This window comes from Ischnura elegans, chromosome 2 (genome assembly GCF_921293095.1).
Source record: "Ischnura elegans chromosome 2, ioIscEleg1.1, whole genome shotgun sequence".
Lineage (NCBI taxonomy): Eukaryota > Metazoa > Arthropoda > Insecta > Odonata > Coenagrionidae > Ischnura > Ischnura elegans.
In genome coordinates this window covers 117,535,760-117,555,027 of record NC_060247.1, presented here as the reverse complement: position 1 = coordinate 117,555,027, position 19,268 = coordinate 117,535,760, and the positions used below count along the sequence as shown (strand labels likewise).

At 41.8% G+C, this 19,268-nt stretch overlaps 1 protein-coding gene across 3 annotated transcripts in view; it reads left to right on the top strand.

The window, feature by feature from the left end:
* The window catches only part of LOC124154474 (sortilin-related receptor-like), a 56,428-nt gene that overhangs the window by 31,669 nt on the left and 5,491 nt on the right, over positions 1-19,268 (top strand). For 2 of the 3 annotated variants that reach the window (XM_046528228.1, XM_046528230.1), the window contains exons 15-16: positions 6,019-6,208; positions 17,859-18,002. In XM_046528228.1, coding sequence (XP_046384184.1) covers positions 6,019-6,180 — 162 coding nt within the window. In that variant the 3' untranslated portion in view covers positions 6,181-6,208; positions 17,859-18,002. The remainder of the gene's footprint in view (positions 1-6,018; positions 6,209-17,858; positions 18,003-19,268) is intronic. The other variant, XM_046528229.1, reaches the window with a different exon arrangement.

Sequence of the window (19,268 nt, the reverse complement as noted above, 5' to 3'; positions counted from 1 at the left end):
AAATTTTCAAGCTTGTGTTAACACACTAACTCGCCAAATATAATAATAGTCATAGCTTTCAATGAAAACCATATATTACCATAATAATACCATATACTTTGATCAGCCGTTCATTTCCTCAATTGGACAATATATACAAATACATGCAACGAGTCGAAATTATTTTCCCCACTATTCGCTACCTTCTAGAATTAAAACTTAAAATTTACTAAATTATAACAGGGGCAGTCGACTTGAATTACTTGCTTGAAAACAAAGGATTTCTCCGAACACCAATAAAGTTTCCGAACAAATATGATTCGCCACAAACGTTTAATGGAATATCCATGTACATCGTTAATGCAATATATATCATGTGGAATTCAATACAAATTGTTTCCTCTATAGACAAGTAAGTTATTCACACAATTAAGTTTCAGTATATCGGCACAGTTCAGGGTCTATCAAAAATTTCAGTAGCACATTAAAATCAGCTGATATGAAAACAATAGTAACTGACACAACAGCACTTTCCACACGATTCACTATAGCTAGATTCACTTTTTCACAGATGTTCCATCCATCCTCAAATTCACCATCACCTTCCTCTGCATTTTCCAAATCTGCAGCTGAAATATCGATACTATTCCATCATATTACATGAAAGCACAGCGGTGACGTTGCCACCTACTTCATTTCCTAAACAGAGAATGAATACTGAAATTAGGGAGTCATATAATATAAAGCTAGTATTAGAAACGAAAGCTTCTAGTTCATACAGTAAAGCTATATCGTCACGATCAAAGCAATAAAAGTTGGTACATATTTATTTTGACATGCAACGAACAGACAGACATCGAAGCCTAAGACAATAACGAAGGAAATCAAACATATTTAGCTTTCAATGATTATTTCGCATAACATATATCTCACGATAAAGGACCGATCGGATATAGGTAAATGATTCAATAATTATGCCCGATAAATCATCATTATAACAGTAAAATTATGACCTAACCCACCTGTCTGAAGCCATTGTGATATTATCAAAACAACAACAATCAGCTGATTTCCTAAACGAGATTTTCAAAGCGTATTATATAAATCCACGGTTTAATATAATTTTTAAATGCAAATGAAGCAATTATTTGTAATTGCAAGTCAATATTCCGTAAAATACAGAAAAATATATAAAATATCTTCTCCCTCATTGGTTGCGAAAACTGTTCAGAAAGTTTTTCATACGGGAAGGGGCGGAGCTTCCAAATAGCTCGCGCAAGAAATAGCATGCTGCTATTCCGAACAAAATTATTACTACGCTTCATTCTGAATACGGGGTCGTTGCAATAATGACCCGCAGAATAGCATATGCTATTTTTTGCAACGATTATCCAGAATAGCAGCCTTAGAATGTCATTCCACTACATAACGCCTGCTTCTGTTACTTTTATTAAGATAAATTACAACTCCAGCAAGCAACATTACATATCCACTCATAGATTTTCTACAACTCTTATCATTTACCCAATCAGAATCACAATAAATCTCAATGGGTGTATTATTTCTTTCATAGTTCAACTTTAAGCCACAGTTAAGCTTAAGGTATCTCAATATATGTTTAACATTGTTCCAGTCCTTCCTAATTGGGTCATTACACTTTTGACTGATTTTACACACAGCAGAAACCAAATCAGGTCTGCTAGATCCAGAAAGGTACAACAAATTACCAACTGCCTTGCGATACAGATATTGGTCACATTTATCATTTTCTTCTTCTGAATCTCCCTCTACATTTACTTCGAGGGGTGACACACGACTTTTGCAATCTGACATGCTATATTCACACAGAACTTTCTTTACATAATGGTGTTGATCAATAATGATTTCTCCATCATTAGGTCTCACAATAAGCAAGGATAACATCTGGTACATACTATTATCAAATGCCCTGATTTCCAATACACTAGATAATTGTTGTTTGGCCCAGTCAACTTCACATTTATTTCCCCACAATGCCAAATTATCTACATAGACTCCTTCTCCTCATCACAATACAAACATGGATCACTTGTCAGTCTCTTAAGTTTTAGATCACAAAGTAACTTATCAATATGTTCATACCAGTTTGTTAGACCATACATACTCTTATTTAGTTTACAGACATAATTTTGACCCCCGTCCTCAAAGTACTTAGGTTGTTTCATGTATACTTCCTCAAGCAATGGACTGTTCTGATATGCTGAGAGGACGTCCATATGCTCTTGAACCCATTCATTTTCCACTACTAAAGCCATTACATTTACAATGTAATGCTTTTACGCTTAATCACAGGGGAACACGTCTCTTTGAAATCTACACCAGGTATTTGGGAGACATGTTGAGCTACTAATTGAGCTTTATATCGTTCAATTGTACCGTCTGGATTTTGCTTAACCTTCAAAACCATTTACAACCTAGAGCATTCTTACCTGCGGGTTTCTTCACAATTTCAAAGGTACCCTTTCTCTTGAGATTTACCAGTTCCTCCATCACAGCAGCTCACCAGTGTTCAGCTTCCACTCCACTCAATGTGTCTTCCACGCTGTTAGGCTCCATGCTGCTGGGCTTGAAGCACGGCAGGGTGTTGCTGAATATTGTCATTTTACAACAGGGAAAATGCACTAGTTTTGGTAATCTGCTACTAAGCTTGAGAGTCACTTCAGTTTGCTGTATGTCCACTTGTTATAACCTCATCATCTACCCATTCTCTTAGCTCACCATGTTCCCTTTATATTCCCACCAGATTCACTTCCTCAGACTCATTCTCTCCTAAACCTACATCTTCCCACTCAAAGTCCCCATCATACAGACCATGTATTCTGACTCAATCCTTCGCTTTCTCTCTCATCTGGTCTCTTACATTTTCCTTAAATGGAAACTGGTTTTCCTCAAATACCACAATATGTCCAATTACCACCTTTTCCTTTTTCAAGTGCCAAAGCATATATCCCTTCACATGCTGGTCATAACCTAAGAAAACATATTCATCTTCTCTAGATCCGAATTTTACTTCACTTTCTACGGCTAGCCAAGCCCTACGAACAAAAACGTTCCTAATGGATGTTCCAACTTTCTATCACTTTGTTTTGGGAATCCGTTTCTAGTCATCTTTCCTCTTATGCATGCTGTGAATTTCTCTTTTTCGTCTTCCATTACCTCCTTCAGACCAGGTATCTTATTAATTGCTGCCTCATGAAGGTGCCCAAAACGTTGGTGCCATATATTCCCGGTCCTCAATGCAATGGCTTCCACATATTCATCGGGATCTTCTGATGTGGTCTCGCTCTCACCGCCACTGCCCCTCTCGATTCTTCTTTGCAGTCTAGCAAATACAGTCCACCTGACTCACGAGCAGTAAATAGAGGTTCGCCGTCGTCGGAGCCGATAGCGCAGTTTTTATGAAATGTAACTCTGATTCCATTATCAGCTAGGCGCTTCACAGAGATCAGGTTGCGCTATAGTTCGGGTACATAAAGCATTCTGGTCAATCCCAATGTCCACACGCTTCATTCAATTTTACGTTAACAGTTCCAACTCCTTCAAAGTCCGCTCTCCCATTTCCGAAAGCTACAGACCCATGTAGTTTCTTGAAGTTGCTGAAAAATTCAGGATGTGGCGTCATGTAATCTGAAGCTCCCGAGTCCACGACCCACGAAGATTTGCTGTAGTTAGAAGTAGGAGTCTTTAGAATACATGCTCTGAATCGGTTTGTGGCCACTTCACTCTTCCTTTTCATTTTCTCCTCGGTTCCTGTTGATTTAAACCCTCTTTTGATTACACTCTCTGGCTACATGACCACGGTTGCCGCAAGCATAGAACCTAGGATTGTCACAGTTTCTGGCAACGTGTCCCCATTTTCCGCATTCAAAACACTTAGCCTCACTTGCTTTTATCATTTTATTTCCGTATACGCCACTTCTTCGTATCTTTCCGTTTCCTCCGAAAAGGTTTTTCCTCTCGCCTCTGTTATCAGGCTGGTTTCTGCTGAATGGATGGCCTTACGTCGATGTCAATGCTGTCGGACCTTCCTCTCTCTCAAATTCACAAGAAAATATCGCTACATCCCATCCTTATCGCCAATGTTATGTCTGTGGGTTGAAATAACACATTCTGCGTCGGACGCGACAGGATTTAATATCTATTTCACAATACACAAAAAATAACGGTCGTAAGTCAGGGTTGCATCCTACTAGCCCGGAAGTTTGTAATTAACTGTCCTGAACTGCCACTTACTCCCACTGGACAGGCTGCTATACCCAATGAACATTTTAAGAAATCCCGCGAAGCATAAATGACAGTTAACTTCAATGAATAACATTAAGAAAATTTTCAAACAGACCTCTTTGTTAATCGAGCCATCGAGCCTTGAATTTCTAGACCACTCTGTGACCATGCTTAACTTTCCAAGTTCCTGAATTCGCTTAGAATTTGTGCCGAAACTCATGGTATGAAATATCACTATATATATATAATCACAATATAATGGCTCTAGTAGTGGAGAATGGATGGGTTCAAGAGCATATGGACGTCCTCTCAGCATATCAGAACAGTCCATTGCTTGAGGAAGTATACATGAAACAACCTAAGTACTTTGAGGGCGGGGGTCAAAATTATGTCTGTAAACTAAATAAGAGTATGTATGGTCTAACAAACTGATATGAACATATTGATAAGTTACTTTGTGATCTAAAACTTAAGAGACTGACAAGTGACCCATGTTTGTGTTGTGATGAGGAGAAGGAACTCACAATAGGAGTCTATGTAGATGTATCTTTGAGGATCTTTTTAGGAAATATAAAAAACGAAAAATATCATCACGAGAAGTGTCACCGGCAGACTTTCCGAGAAAATAAGTCAGTATCTTGAAATTCCTAGTGAAGTACTAAAGGCATTAATTTTAAAAAGAGTTTATATTCCAGGGAAATACCTATATAAGCTGTTGCTTTTTGGAAAAGCTAGAAGAAGGATACATAAAAAAATTAAGATGGTGACTATGTAAAAAAATGCCATAAATATTTGTTAAAACACTAATGTTTCGAGTCATTATTTCTCAGCTGATGTGGACCTAGATTTTCTGCATACCCCTATATGGTGTTTGTCTAATGTTAATTGTTAATTTAATGTTTCTTCTGATTCCTTTGGCCAATGGTCATTACACTACAATAGTCTTTCCGAAGTTAAAAAAAAAGTGGGAATTTTTTGGGCAAGAGCAAATCAATAATCGGCTAAAAGCATTAAACTCACATTAAATTTTTCAATTAACAGATACTATTTATTTTAGCCAAAATAATAGTTATCATAGATTTATCCATTAAATGTCAATGTTTTACCTATATTTTATGGTAGCCCATTCTTCTTATGAGTTAAGAATTTCAAATAGTATGGTACATTGTTACGATATTTTACGGATGTAACTAAGGATGTAGATTACTATAATACTGTTTACTTCGCTTGTCTTATGAAGTGATGGAAAAGAAAACAGGGTCATTCCGTAAGAGTATGCAACGTAATCTGATGGCTAATAGCGATATTTATGTTGTAACTCATAAGAATTTAATGCGGAAATGCGATACCACTATCCGGTTCCTGCTTGTTATTCCCTGGCATACGTCTACGTTTGGAAGTCCGTGACGTCACGCCCGCACGGCAGATTCAGCTGAGACTACCCCCTAATATACGCACCTTGGTTGCATACCGCATTTTTTCCCATTTTGGATTGTCATCGGAGGTGCATATGTATTTGAGCTGTATATTTCCTTGGATATGTTATTCCATCTCCTTCATAATTTCATCCACATTCACTATCGATCAAGCATCTCTTATTTGAAATATAATTACACCTCTAGGGCTACAATAAAAGCATGTCCAACTGATAGTTTTCAATGTGCCACAGTGTTGCTTCAAATAGAAGTTTTTTTTGGCCAATTTGTGAACTAATTGCTCACCAGTTATTCACCTGACATGCCATTGTTTGAACATGAGTTTTGTCTTCTCTCCCAGATTTTTGCTCACGGTATACAGGAGGGAGAAAATCCCTGCTCCCGCAAGCCATCTCCATGTCCGTACATTTGCGTGGGCATGCCGCGGGGTGGTCACAGATGCCTCTGCCCTGACAGCATGGTTGAGGGCCCTGATGGTGGGTGCCTCTGCCCTGGTGGTTAGAAGCCGTATGACAATGGAACGTGCCCTGGTAAGTGTGCACCACCTCCAACTGTTTATATCCAATAATAAAAAAATCACCCCCAGCAATGGTGTCATGTTTTTATTATTGTCACTGTTGATGGATTTTTGAATATAATGAGACCCACAATTTCCCTAAATCCATCCATCACATACTTCTTTGGCTATTTCGTAGATTAAGTTGATGGCTTCATTGGTCTCTACTTTTATGCTTCTCCTCAGCCTTGTGCATTGGTCTCGTGTCGTTTGTTTCGGATTACAATCTTATCCGTGATTCTTTCTCTTATTCAAAGGTTCTCCCTTATCAAGTAAATTATCTGAATCTCAAATGATAATTCTTATTTTTGGAATGCTGGTGGGCAACTTTTGTATTTACTTATTTTAAGCTTCCAATGAATAGCTGAATGGGATAGATTATTTTTGTCATTGTGTATTTATCTTACACTTTCGAATTATTTTAATGAATGGTAGGGTCGTCATATTCCTCCCTGACGCGTTTTTTTTCACTAGTCGCGATCCGCGCGGCGTTCAAGTCGAGCGGGTAGTTGGCGCTATTTTGGTGGTCATCTACGAACCACCGGACACTTAGAGTAGACACTTCATATGTTTTTTTGGGTGGATATAAAAAGGCGCTGAAATGTTTGCATGTGGTCAGATGAATGGAAGACGAGTTAATAGACGAACATGCATAAGAGTTTTGTGACTCGGAGAGAGGCCGACGGAGAGAGACAAGGACGGAAGAACGAGAGAGTGGAAGGGGGAGCCGCTACTATACGAGTCGGCCACAGCCGTTACGAGGTTGACTGCTGAATCATCCACAGTGGGAGGAATACACTCCTGGATGCAGAAAGGAGACAAAGCACTTCCCGTGCAACGTGAACGAGTACTATGGACTGTAACAGGAGCAAGGATCCAGTAAGGAGCCGCATCACAGCATAATTAAGTACTCACGAGTCTCCCCATTTCCGAAGATCGTCCTGATCAGTGTTCCCTTCCCCTCCTCATTGACCGATTCCTTCCGAGTGCTTCACGCACACACGCACGAGTCTCCGTTTCGTGTATAATTCTTCTATTTTTTGACGAGAAAGTCATATTTGCCTATATTCTGTATCACAATTCTCCTGTTCTGTCGTCTAAAGACTTTTCACATTATCCTGAACGAGGAGCTTGTAATTTTCTAATTGATGATTGCCACCGTATATTTTTGAAGTTGCCAAATTGTAGTATTTTGTAATATTCATTTTTAGTTACATCATATCATTCACCAACTAACCAATCATTCCATCTTTCATTATATTTAGATATTTTGGGAGGCAAGTTATGGATCTATCTAGGAAACTATCGACCTGTATTTATTAAGCCGTAGAAGCTAAGCATTGCGAATAAAATCAACTGATGCTCGCGTGACCTTTTGAAACGACGAAATGTTTACGGTGAAACGAAGCCCAGTACTGGTCCACAAACTTTTTATTATTCGTTTTCAACTATTTTCGACGTCTATGCCATATTTTACATGTACGAGACAAAATTGTTAAACTGGATAGGTTATAAAATTTTAGAAATCACCAAATGCACTGTTGCACATAAAACCAAAATTATAAATAATATGACTGTATTCAAATGCTCTAATTTTTTATCTTCTGTTTTAAAACCTGACTTCTTCCTTGACAATCCACTTCCTTCCCGACGGTTTTAGCCGACGCTATTCCAAGGCAATAGGCCCTATGCTCAATCTGCTAAAGAAAGGAAATAAATGGCGGTGGACGGAGGAACATGAAAAATCATACAAAGCCACCAAATTAATGTTTGTGAATAATGTCATAATATCCCACCCAGATTTTTCAAAACGCATGTTCCTTCAAACAGATAGTAGTATTTGAGGTTAGTTGCTGTACTGAGTAAAAAGGACGAATCAGGCTATGAAAATGTAATTTCTTTAATAAGTCGCACGCTTCATGGGCCGGAGTTTCTGTATTCCACAACGGAAAAGGAAATGTTAGCTTTAGTGTGGGCGCTTGAAAAAATGCAGGCCTTTCTTTAATATCGAAAATTCACAATAATTACGGATCATAAATCCTCAATTTTTCTGAATAAATACTATCTGAGAACTAGTAGGATAACGAGGTGGGCAATGTCGATCCAAGAGTTTCCATTTGAGATTCGACACTGTGAGGGTAGGCAGAATATCGTCCCTGACTGGCTAAGTAGGCATCCTTGCGGTGAGAATGAAGTGATAGGTAGGGGTGGCATGGATTTTATTATTGCAGAAATTAATCTAGGCATTACCTACACGCCGTGGCGAGGAGTGGAGGATTTAAAAAGAGCGCAAATAGAGGATCCTAGAACTTCACCCTTAGCCCGTTTAATAGAAGGGACGCTACCTAGGGATCACCCCCAATATCGTAATATAGTCAGACGAGCCGACAGATTTAAGATCAGTCAAGGGATAGTGCATGCACGAGGTGGCAGGGAGGCCAAGCTCAGAATATGGGTGCCGCGTAGGCAAGTTGAGAAATTGATTCCATACGTGCTTACCTCGTACGCTCATTTTGGCAGCCGAAAATTGAATTAATTACCAAAGAAAGGTTTTTCTGAAAGGGCATGGTCTGACAGATACAAAATTTCGTACGCACCTGTGATATTTGTCAAAAGACAAAACACCCGAATCGCGCTTACCCATGGGATGCGATGCAAAATATAATTCCGACGCAACCGCGTGAGGTTTGCGCGCTCGATTTGTTCGGTCCCATACCGAAATCATGAGTAGGGAACAAATATGTTTTCGTCGCTGTTGGTGTGTTTTCAAAATTTGTACAAATTTATCCTATTAATAAACCCATGACTAAAAATTGTTTGTCCCACTTTCTAAACCAATATGTAAAAAATGTGGAGCCCTCAGAGAGATTGACCATGGGACTCGATTTACTAGTGAGAAGTGACGCAAGACCCTCCTCGATTTAGGAATTAGATGTAATTATTCATCCATACGCCACCCTCAATGTAATTCAAGCGAAAGATTAATGCGCGATCTGTCACGCCTTCTCAGGGTCTATTTGCTCACGACGTCACAGTAAATGGCCTGAGATTATCCCCTATATAAATCGTTGGCTGAACGAAATTCCTCACGAGTCGCTCTGGAATGACTCATCTGCTTAATTCTAACGAGCTTGAGTATAGCTACTTGGTCAATAGCTCCATAGCCCTCAGACACGATGTTCCGCGTCAGCCATCGGCAGCAGAGCCAACCTGCGTCAAGAGCGCCACCCGGCGTTTCCGGCACACCGCCACCAGCCGTCGCGGAAGCCAACCGGCGTTGCATGGACACAGAGCTGCGGGTATACACCCGCTACGTCTGCACCACAATCCCGTCGCTTAAAGGGCAGCCGAAGGGCCGCGGCTGGCTGGGCTCGTACCTACTTTCGAGCTTGGTCACTGCGGTTCTCACCTTCGGGTGGCGCCTTTCACCCGGTGACTGTCCCAGGTTGCCTCGGTCGCTACCCCGGAATTCTGAGCCGTTAAAATCGCTCATTGCACACCCGGGGGACACGATTGGGTTCCCTCGCTAGGCCCCTATCTGCCCCTAGCGGCCATAGATTCCAAAGAATCTCCTGCAGCAAACGAAAATCAACGACTGCCTGACGGCAAAGCCCCCTGCGACAAGTACGACGGCCACTAAACGCTCCAAAGCCTCCGCATGGCCACAAAGGCCAACTAACGTCACAAGCAACCGGCACATCCACGTCTACCGACTCTGTGGAAGCCGTGGAGATGATCGACGTCTCACCATCGGCCCTCTTAAAGATCCCATTGGCCCCACTAGGGCCTCAACAACCCCTTCCGGCGTGTTTACTTTGCCGAAAACACGCAAGCGGGGTGCAAACTCACCACCAACGGTCCATGAGAAGCTTCCAGGAAAAAAAGCAAAGGATTTCGGCCCATCGAGCCCCAAGATGACGAGATCTCGGCAGCAATTCTTCCAGAAGAAGAACCTGCGCGCGCTCCGCGCCCGGAACTCCGCCGCCACCCTCCAACGATAATGACTATCTGCCGATAGCATATCTGACTGCCGACGCTCCCTCAGCCTCATAAAATCGGTGGTAAAAGGCGAATACACAGTCAGCACAAGGAAAAACTGCACCCGTCTTCAGGTTGATACACTAGAGGACCACGCCACAGTAGCTAAGCTCCTGGCACAGGAAAAGGCAGAAGCTTGCAGTTGGCACCTCAAAGAAGAAAAGCTAGCGTTTTTTCTCATAAGTGGAATCGAGTCGGACTTTGACATAGAATTCCTCAAAGAATTCTTCGATGCTGAAGGCATCCCAGTTCATGTCATACTTACTCTTAAAACAAAAAACGGCGTGAAGAAAGATCTACACCAGCTCACGGTCCAACCAACGGCAGAATGGCCTGCTCAGAAGATCCTCAAGCTAAATAAAATTGGCCCACTCACAGCAACTGTCGAGGGGACCACCCGGTCCACTCTCATAAATGTCCTGTCTACAAGAAGCAGCTTGAGAGACAGCAGCGAGCAGCACCAAAAGAAACAACGACTATTCCTTCGGCAACAAGCTCCACAACTGCCATTCCCACCCTTGGCCGACACAGCCCGTGGGGCACGGGCTCGTCCCAACCTCCTTCACACCCACCCAAGTGAAATACCTCGCACCAGGCTGGAAGTTGACTTCCTTAGTCTTCCAGGCAAACCCCTGCGGCCATATACCAGCAACGCTCCACCTACGCCAGCCACCGCCACGACGCCAGCCGCAGCCACTACGCCAGGCACAGCCACGACGCCAACCACCTCCATTCCTGACCCCTCCCCTGCTGACCCCGACCTTGCGTACATGCGCCGAGAGCTGCTTGCCATATCACTTCATACGCAGGAGCAGCTACCCCTCCAGACCGGAATACTAACCAAGATGCTAGAGAAACTAGCAAACCCTTCCGTTCGCTGAACGTACCCCTGCCACCACGCCTTACCATAGCCCTGTGGAACGCCAACGGTGGCTTAAACTTGAATACCGCAGATCTACTAGAATTCTTACGCGGGCACTCCGTATACATCGTGCTAACTACCGAAACCAAACTGCTTCCTAACAAGAATGGAGCATACTCGGATACGAGATTATAAGAAACCATCGAGTACCCAATACCCCAGACCATCCCGCAGCCGGAGGAACTGCCGTCCTCATGAAGTCTTCCCTAAAAGAACACGAAGTCTCTCTCAATGGCTCCTTTTCTCTCGAGGTCACAGCTGTTCCACTAAACACGCCCTCCGGCCCCTTTTAGATCACAGCCGTCTATCATCGCCCAGGCAAAGATCATCCTGAGACGAGCTACGCAGCCTTATTCTCCACCGATCACCCAACACTAGTGGGGGGGGTGACTTCAACGCCAAGCGTTCCTCGTGGAACTCCACCACCCACAACCATAGATACGAGAAACTACGCGCCTGGCTAGACAAGGGGAACATACAGGCCCTAGGACCACAACAGCCCACACACTAGCACTATAACGGAGCCGCAGACGTCCTGAACATATTCCTCCTTTCGGGCATCTATATTTCGATATCATGCTCCTCCATTGCCGCTCTGGAGAGCGATTACCTGCCTGTCCTACTTCACATCGGCCTCAAACCGCTCCGACTCCTGCCGCCAATGCACCGAAACATCTACAAAGCAGATTGGTCCGCATACCGTAGCAGATCAACTCTATGCCCACCGCTCCACCACCTGTTGACACGCCCGCTGAAATCCACCGTCACCGTCACCTCACAGTATGCATCACCTCAGCAGCTTCCTAATCTATCCCTCTCACTCGCCACCAAGTACCTGACCGCCTAACTCTGCTAAATTCCATCTACTCCTTCATTCATCGGAAACATGCAGCCCACCGGAGATACCAGCGTAGCCACAATCCTGCAACAAAACGGCTTTTCTAAAACATAAAATGGAAACTCGCAACCGAAGAGAAAGACAACAACGGAGCGCCAAAATGCCCTCCCTCCAGCAAGAGGATGGCATCTGGAAGATGGCTCGCTGTCTAAGGGTAACGACCTAGAGAACCCCCCCACTAAAGACACCGACTGGCCATGCATGCAGTGACGCTGAAAAAGCGGAGTGCACGGCATCTTATTTGGAGGAGACATTCACCCCAAGTCGAGCCATCCCACACACCACTGACCTAGGTGAACTTGAAACAAACGACCCACACCCACCACCAGCTACCGAGAAGACTGTACTCCCTTTGCACCGCCGACTTTTCTTGCAGCCCGGACTGAAACTCAGTCGTCAGTCTATATGTAGATGACACAGCCAACCTTTGCAGATCCTCCTCCGAAAAAGGTGCAGCACAACGACTCCAATCCTTTCTCAATTCTGCAGGTGACTGGTGCGCCAATTGGCGCACAGCCCTCAACCCGGGAAAAACACAAACAGTCCTTCTAGCCTTCCACTTGTCCCTCGACGATTGTCATCATCAGGCCATCACGTCTCAAGATGTGGCCAATAAGGTTGTTCCGTTAAGGTTTTCTTCTTGTTAAGGTTTTCATGAGGCTTCATTCTCTCCTACTCTTCTTATTACTTCCTCGTTACTAACTCGGTCGCTCCATTTGATCTTCAACATTCTTCTGTAGCACCACATTTCGAAGGCCTATATCATTGCTTTCCCCGCTGCGGTCATTGTCCATGCCTCACTTCCGTATAGGAGCATACTCCAAATGTAGGTTCTTATAAATTGTTCTTTTACTTCCATATTTAAGTTTCCCGCTGTGAGCAGGTCTCTCTTTTCGTGGAATGCTCTCTTTGCCTGAGCTGTTCTGCTTATAATTTCTTTCTTACTTCTCCCGTCATTAGTTATCTTGCTTCCCAAATAACTGAATTCATCAACCTCTCTCAGTTTTTGCTTCCCTATTTTAATGTTGATGTTGACTTCTTCTCTTCTGCTGCATACTAATATCTTGGTTTTCTTCGTGCTTATTTTCATTTGATATTTACTCATAACCTTACCCATATTAACCAGAATATTTTTCAATCCTTCTCTGTTTCTGCTATAACAGCTATGTCATCGGCAAATCTTAGCATGCTTATTTTTTCTCCATGGATATTCACTCCCAATGCCTTTTCTTTGATTTCGTTAATGGCTTTCTCGATGTGAACGTTGAAAATTACGGTTGACAATGTACACTGTACAGCCTTGTCGCGCTCCTTTCCTAATTCTTGCTTCTTCACAGCTGGGCCCTGATTTTATCACGGCTATTTGGTTTTTGTATAAACTGAGAATGATTCTTCTGTCATTGTAAAGAACCCCAATTTCCTTTAGGATTCCAAGCATTTTGCTCCAATCCACGTTGTCGAATGCTTTCATTAAGTCCACGACCGCAACGAACGTTGGCTTGTTCTTTTCCATTCTATGAGCAGTCTAAGGGCCAATAGTGCTTCCCTTGTGCCTTTGTTCCTTCTGAATCCAAATTGGTCCTCATCGAAGAACTCTTCTGCTCTTCCTTCTATTCTTCTATTGATGATCCTTGTCAGTATCTTCAACGCATGTGTAGTTAGGCTTATGGTCCTAAAATCTTCGCACTTCTCCGCTCTTAGGAATCTCTCTTTCTTCTTAGGAATAGGGATTATAATTTTCCTCCCGAAGTCCTTTGGTTTCTCACCTGTGGAATACATTTCACTTATGATTTTGTATAGCTGGTTCAACGTCTTCTCTCCTGAATTTTTAATTAGCTCTGCGGGAATATCATCAATGCCAGACGACTTATTTATCCTAAGATCTGCTACAGCCGCATCAAATTCTGATCTTAAAATTGGGGCTCCCATGTAATCGGCATCCACTTCCCTCTCGTTTTCGATAGCATTCGTTCTTAGGCTGCTTCCTTTGTACAAATTTTCTAGATATTCCTTCCATCTCTTTCCTTTGTCTTCGTTTTCAATCATTAGTTCTCCGTTGTTGTCCCTAAGGGTGTCACATCTTACGCCCTTTTCCTTAAAGTGGTTCCTCACTAACCTATAAGCGGCCCCTACTTTTCCATGCTTAAGTTTGTTTTGCACATCTTCACAAATACTTTTCATCCACGTTTCTCTAGCCTTCCGCGCTTTACGACATATTTCGTTCCTTATTCCCTTGTAACGATTCTGTCCTTCCTCTGTTTTTGCAGTCTTTTATTTTCTTCTTTCTTCAATAAGATGTAATACTTACTGAGCGATCCATGGTTTTTTCATAACGACTCATCTTTTACCAAGAACCTCCTCCGCTGCTGCCTGCAGACCACTTCTAATGGTTTTCCAACTGTATTCCACAGGTTTATTGGCCATATGCTCCCCTATTCTATTTTATACAGCTTCTTTAAAAGCCAGTTAATGCTGAACCTCCTTCAGTTTTTCAACATGCCATATGTTATTCACGGCTTTCTTCATTTTTTTTCAATTTCAGGTGGCATTTCATCATAACTGAGTTATGGTCACTATCGATATCTGCTCCTGGATAACTTTTGCAGTCCTTGACCTGGTTCCTGAATCTTTGTTTCACTAGAATGTAGTCCATGTGGTATATTCTAAGGTCTCCTGGCATCTTCCACGTGTATCTTCTCCGCAGGGAATTTTTGAATAAAGTGTTGGCAACCACTAGCCTGTGCTCAGTGCAGAATTCAAGTAGCTTTTCTCCTCTTTCATTTGGGTTACCTAACCCATATTTCCCAGTTATTATTCCGTCTTGACCTTCGCCGACGACGGCGTTCCAGTCACCTAAAATAATGAGATTTTCTTCCCCTCTTACCTGCTTGATAACTTCCGCTATATCTTGGTAGACATCTTCTACTACTTCATCTTCATAATCTAACATAGGCATGTAGACCTGCACGTCTACAGTAGCTACGGCTTTAGTATCTATCTTAAATATTACTATCCTTTCATTAAACTGCAGGTAGCTTTTAATACGCATTCCGGCACTCTTTCTAAGCATTATGCCTACTCCAGCATTACGATTTAGCGATCATGTGTGTATAATTATGTAGCTTCCACTCCAAAAGTCTCCTTCTTGAGGCCATTCCATATCGCTGATGCCTAATACGTCGAGGTTCATTCTTCGCATCTCCACCTTCAAGTTCTCTAGCCTACCGCAGGTACGAAGTGATCTAACGTTCCATGTTCCTATCCTTAAATTTCTATTACCTTTGACCGATGTTCCCTCTCGATAAGTCACCGCCCGGAGATTCGAATGGGGGACTACTTTACCTCCGGAATATTTTACCCGAGAGAATTCCATCATGTCATTATTTAAATTGAGTGGAGTAGCTACTACTCCTCGGGATGATAATATGGTGGTTTTCTCTTGCCTTCCACATCGCAGTACTACAGCCGTTAAAGTAAATTTTACCACGCCCGTAGTGAAATGTGTGTCACTCTACCGACCAGTATGGTCTCCACCATCGCACATGTGAAGAAGAGCTGCCGCCCTCTCCCCCGGGTGATGATAGGCATTATTCTTGGCGGCCCCCAGACGCCAAGTCACGGTATCTTTACAGGTTTCGGTATCATTTAAATGGTCTACCTTACCCAAGGGTAGCCCAATACCCCCTCAGGACACCGCCGCTTTTTGTCCACGACTGCTTATTTGACGAGAGAACTCGATTATCTCACAGCTAACCTCTATATCTAAAGGTCAACCCACCATCCGCAACCCGGTGGGCGCACTCGGTGGCTTTTAGCTCTGCCGCGAGACCAGTAAATTATTCTTCTTTAATGACATTTCTACCACGCCAAAATCTCTATTATTTGCCAAAAATGAATGTCCTGATATTATAAATTTGTGACCTATGATTTCCACATTACTTTCCCAAGTTTGGACAATGTTCAACCATATTAAAGCCACTTTAATGTTTCTATTTCGCCCGACGCACATGGCACTGTAAGCTATAATGTGTCTTTCACTTCTTAAATTTTTAACATGTTTTAGGTAGCATGAAACAATTTCTTGAGCACCTCTGAATGCAAAAGTATCATCCCAAAGGTACATGTGTATTTTATCGTTGTGAAAATTATGAATACCCAAATTTAAAGCATAAATATTGCGTTTGTAATATGCTACTAAGGTAGTCAACTGAGGATATGGCAATGCGTTTTGCAAGTCGAATGAGAAAGCGAAATCATAATCTGAATTACGCGATACTTGAGCCTGATGTTGTTTCTGTGAATTCCTAGCTGATTGTGCTAGTCTTTAATGGACATGGTGTTCTTCTGTGAGTTTTTTCTTTTCCTCATCAACATTCGATGCTTTAATTTTAATGATTAATAAGTATCATTTAAGAAATTTGTCTTTTCGTGGTTGGTGGAAATGTTGATCGAAATCTTTTTTAAATATTTTTCTGTAGGAGCAGCAGAAGGGATAGACCACACCTGTGAGTTTAATTTTGTGCAAGTGTCGCAAACAAAAAGCTCTTGGTAAGCAATATTATTCATTCGACAAGTCTCCTCTGCTCGACATCGGCCAGTTATCCCTAAGAATGTATCCCTAATGTAAAAAATCCCTTAAAATGGCCCGTACCAACTCTCGAACATTCACCTCGGTCGGCAAACACTTCTTTCTCACTACTCCGGGTTCATTCATCATTTATAGTCCAACTACCGCCATAGGAGTCCTCTCCTCTTAAAAACAACATGACGTTCAATGAGGTCTCATTGTAGGGAAACGGAATCCGACTCCTCTTACGAACAATAAAACATCAAGAGCTTGAAGATAAGGCAAGAATAGGTACCCTTGTGAAAAATGAAACCAAATTATAGGAGAGGAATGTTTTTAAAAATTCTTCATTTCGTCACGAGTCAACGTCGCCGCCTTATGGCCCGTTATAGCGGCATGCTGTCCCAATTAAGCAGAGAAAACTCTAGGATATTCTTCTATTGCTTTCTGTACTTCAAGATCTGCCTCAATTAAGCGGCTGCCCCAAATAACCGGTGGACCCATTAACATGAATCTACTGTATATGTAATTCAATGATAGTAAGCAATTGATTGTTGTGGGAGTGGAAATCAATTGAAGAAGTTGATCCTTTGTCGAAGCGATTTCTTCTTCCATGTAGCCTCACTATGTTGTTGCAAAAGGTATTTATTACAATGTCATTGAAACTAAAGTGACTTTATTAACAGGTATTTATCTTTTGAAGAAAACCAATATATACCATTAACAATACTTAGTATAGATATTTCGTAAGTACTGTTGTAGCATATTTACTTAGGTAGTTTACATTCTGAAGTGCCCTTTATCTTATTCATTTTTGATATCTGAGACTTTTGTGCAAGTAAAAAATATTGTCGTTGATATTAAACTCTTTTATGTATAATTAATTTACTATTAAAATTTTACATCTTTTCTTACTGGCTTTAAAGTAATGAACATTACTTTTAAGCCAGTATGAAAATATGTATCCCAAGATAGTTTGACAAGGAGTTGCTTAGCATGCCGAACGTGTGGGAGTGGACGTGTGGCACGCAGAAAATTTTTTGTATTTTATGGAGCAATTAACTCTTTATCATAAATTATTCCCACCTCACTCAGTACAGAGTCGATCTTTGGGATTTGCTCTTCTCTTTCGAGTGATGCTCAATTCAAGTTTTGAGTGCAGTTTATGACATTCTTGTTGCTTCCCTCCTCCTTTGCAGCGCAAGTCACATGCAATGACAAGCATTTCACTTGTGACAACGGGAGGTGCATCCCAAAAAAATTGGTGTGCGACAAGGAGGACGATTGCGGTGACGGGTCAGACGAAGCGGCCTGTCCCTCTGCCAGCCCAAAAACATGCGAGCGTGAGTAACTCCCCAACCTCGAAATCACTCCACTTTGTTTTTGTTATTGTATAAATCTCATGTGTTTACTCGCTACAAGACTAGTCTGTGTTCCAGACCATTATACAAAAGCCTCACATTGTTGTCACAATTCGGGGAAATCAGAGAATTCAGGGTAAAGTAACGGAACTTCCTCCATGAACTTTGAACAGGAAAGTTTGTGTCATGATGATCAAATCAAAATAACCATCAAGCAAATAAGCGAGCCTAGGTCCTACATCTTTATTATGAAAGATGTGGTGAATTTGCCATTGAAAGTAGGAAAATTCCACATTGGCTTGTCAGTGAAAAAAGTGTACTTACTTATCCACCACAAACAGTAGTGCATTAGGTCTCGTCCTACATAGAATCTGAAAAATTTGGATCATTCCCTCATTCAGTGATTGAGCTTTACTTGTTGTATTAGGAGGAAGTAAAAGAAAACACTCGTTTCAGATTTTCCAAATGTATTGTGACGGGCGGCTTACACATGAGATCTCAGGGCAGGGCGATGTAGGAAAACAAGCGGGTTGCAGTTGATTAACGAAAGAGATACCGGAAACGGTAGTAGGGAATAAAGAAACCTGCGAATCCACCTTAATGCAACTTAAAAAAGTTAGAATCTAAAGAGCAAGATTTATTTTCACGTATTGTTAGTAGGGGACTAATTGAGTGACAAATTTCCTGACAAATTGTCAAAAAATAAATGCTTAGCCATAAAAAAACAAATTATGGTTTAAAAATGAGAATTCGCAGGCAACAGCAGGAATTGCACTTTATGATCAAGGCGTGAGTTTTTTCATATAAGTATTAAAATATCGTAAACACTGCAAAAGGAAACATTTTGATGGTGGTGAAACGAATCTTCAGTCTTTCTCTGTTAATTTTTACAAACTTTATTCACTGATTGAAACAAGGGGACAGGTGGGGGGGATCGTCGGAAGGAAGGAAAACTTCCGGTGTTACGTCGCTGAAGACAAGGTTGGTGCTGCATGCGAAGATGGACTCGTGGGCCAGGTTAGGCTCCCAGGAGTTGGCTCTTTGGCTGCAAAGAAGTGAAGTTAGTCGACCGCAGTAGCTGATACATAAAGAAATCAATGGGGGCGAAAAGATATCTTGAGTTACCTTTGCTCTTATCGTAACAGAAAATAATCAAGTTACATGCAGAGTTTAAGAAAATTGAATGCAAGAGAATGTACACACATTCCAGAAAATGCCATCTTATGATATAAATAAGTTATAATTGTG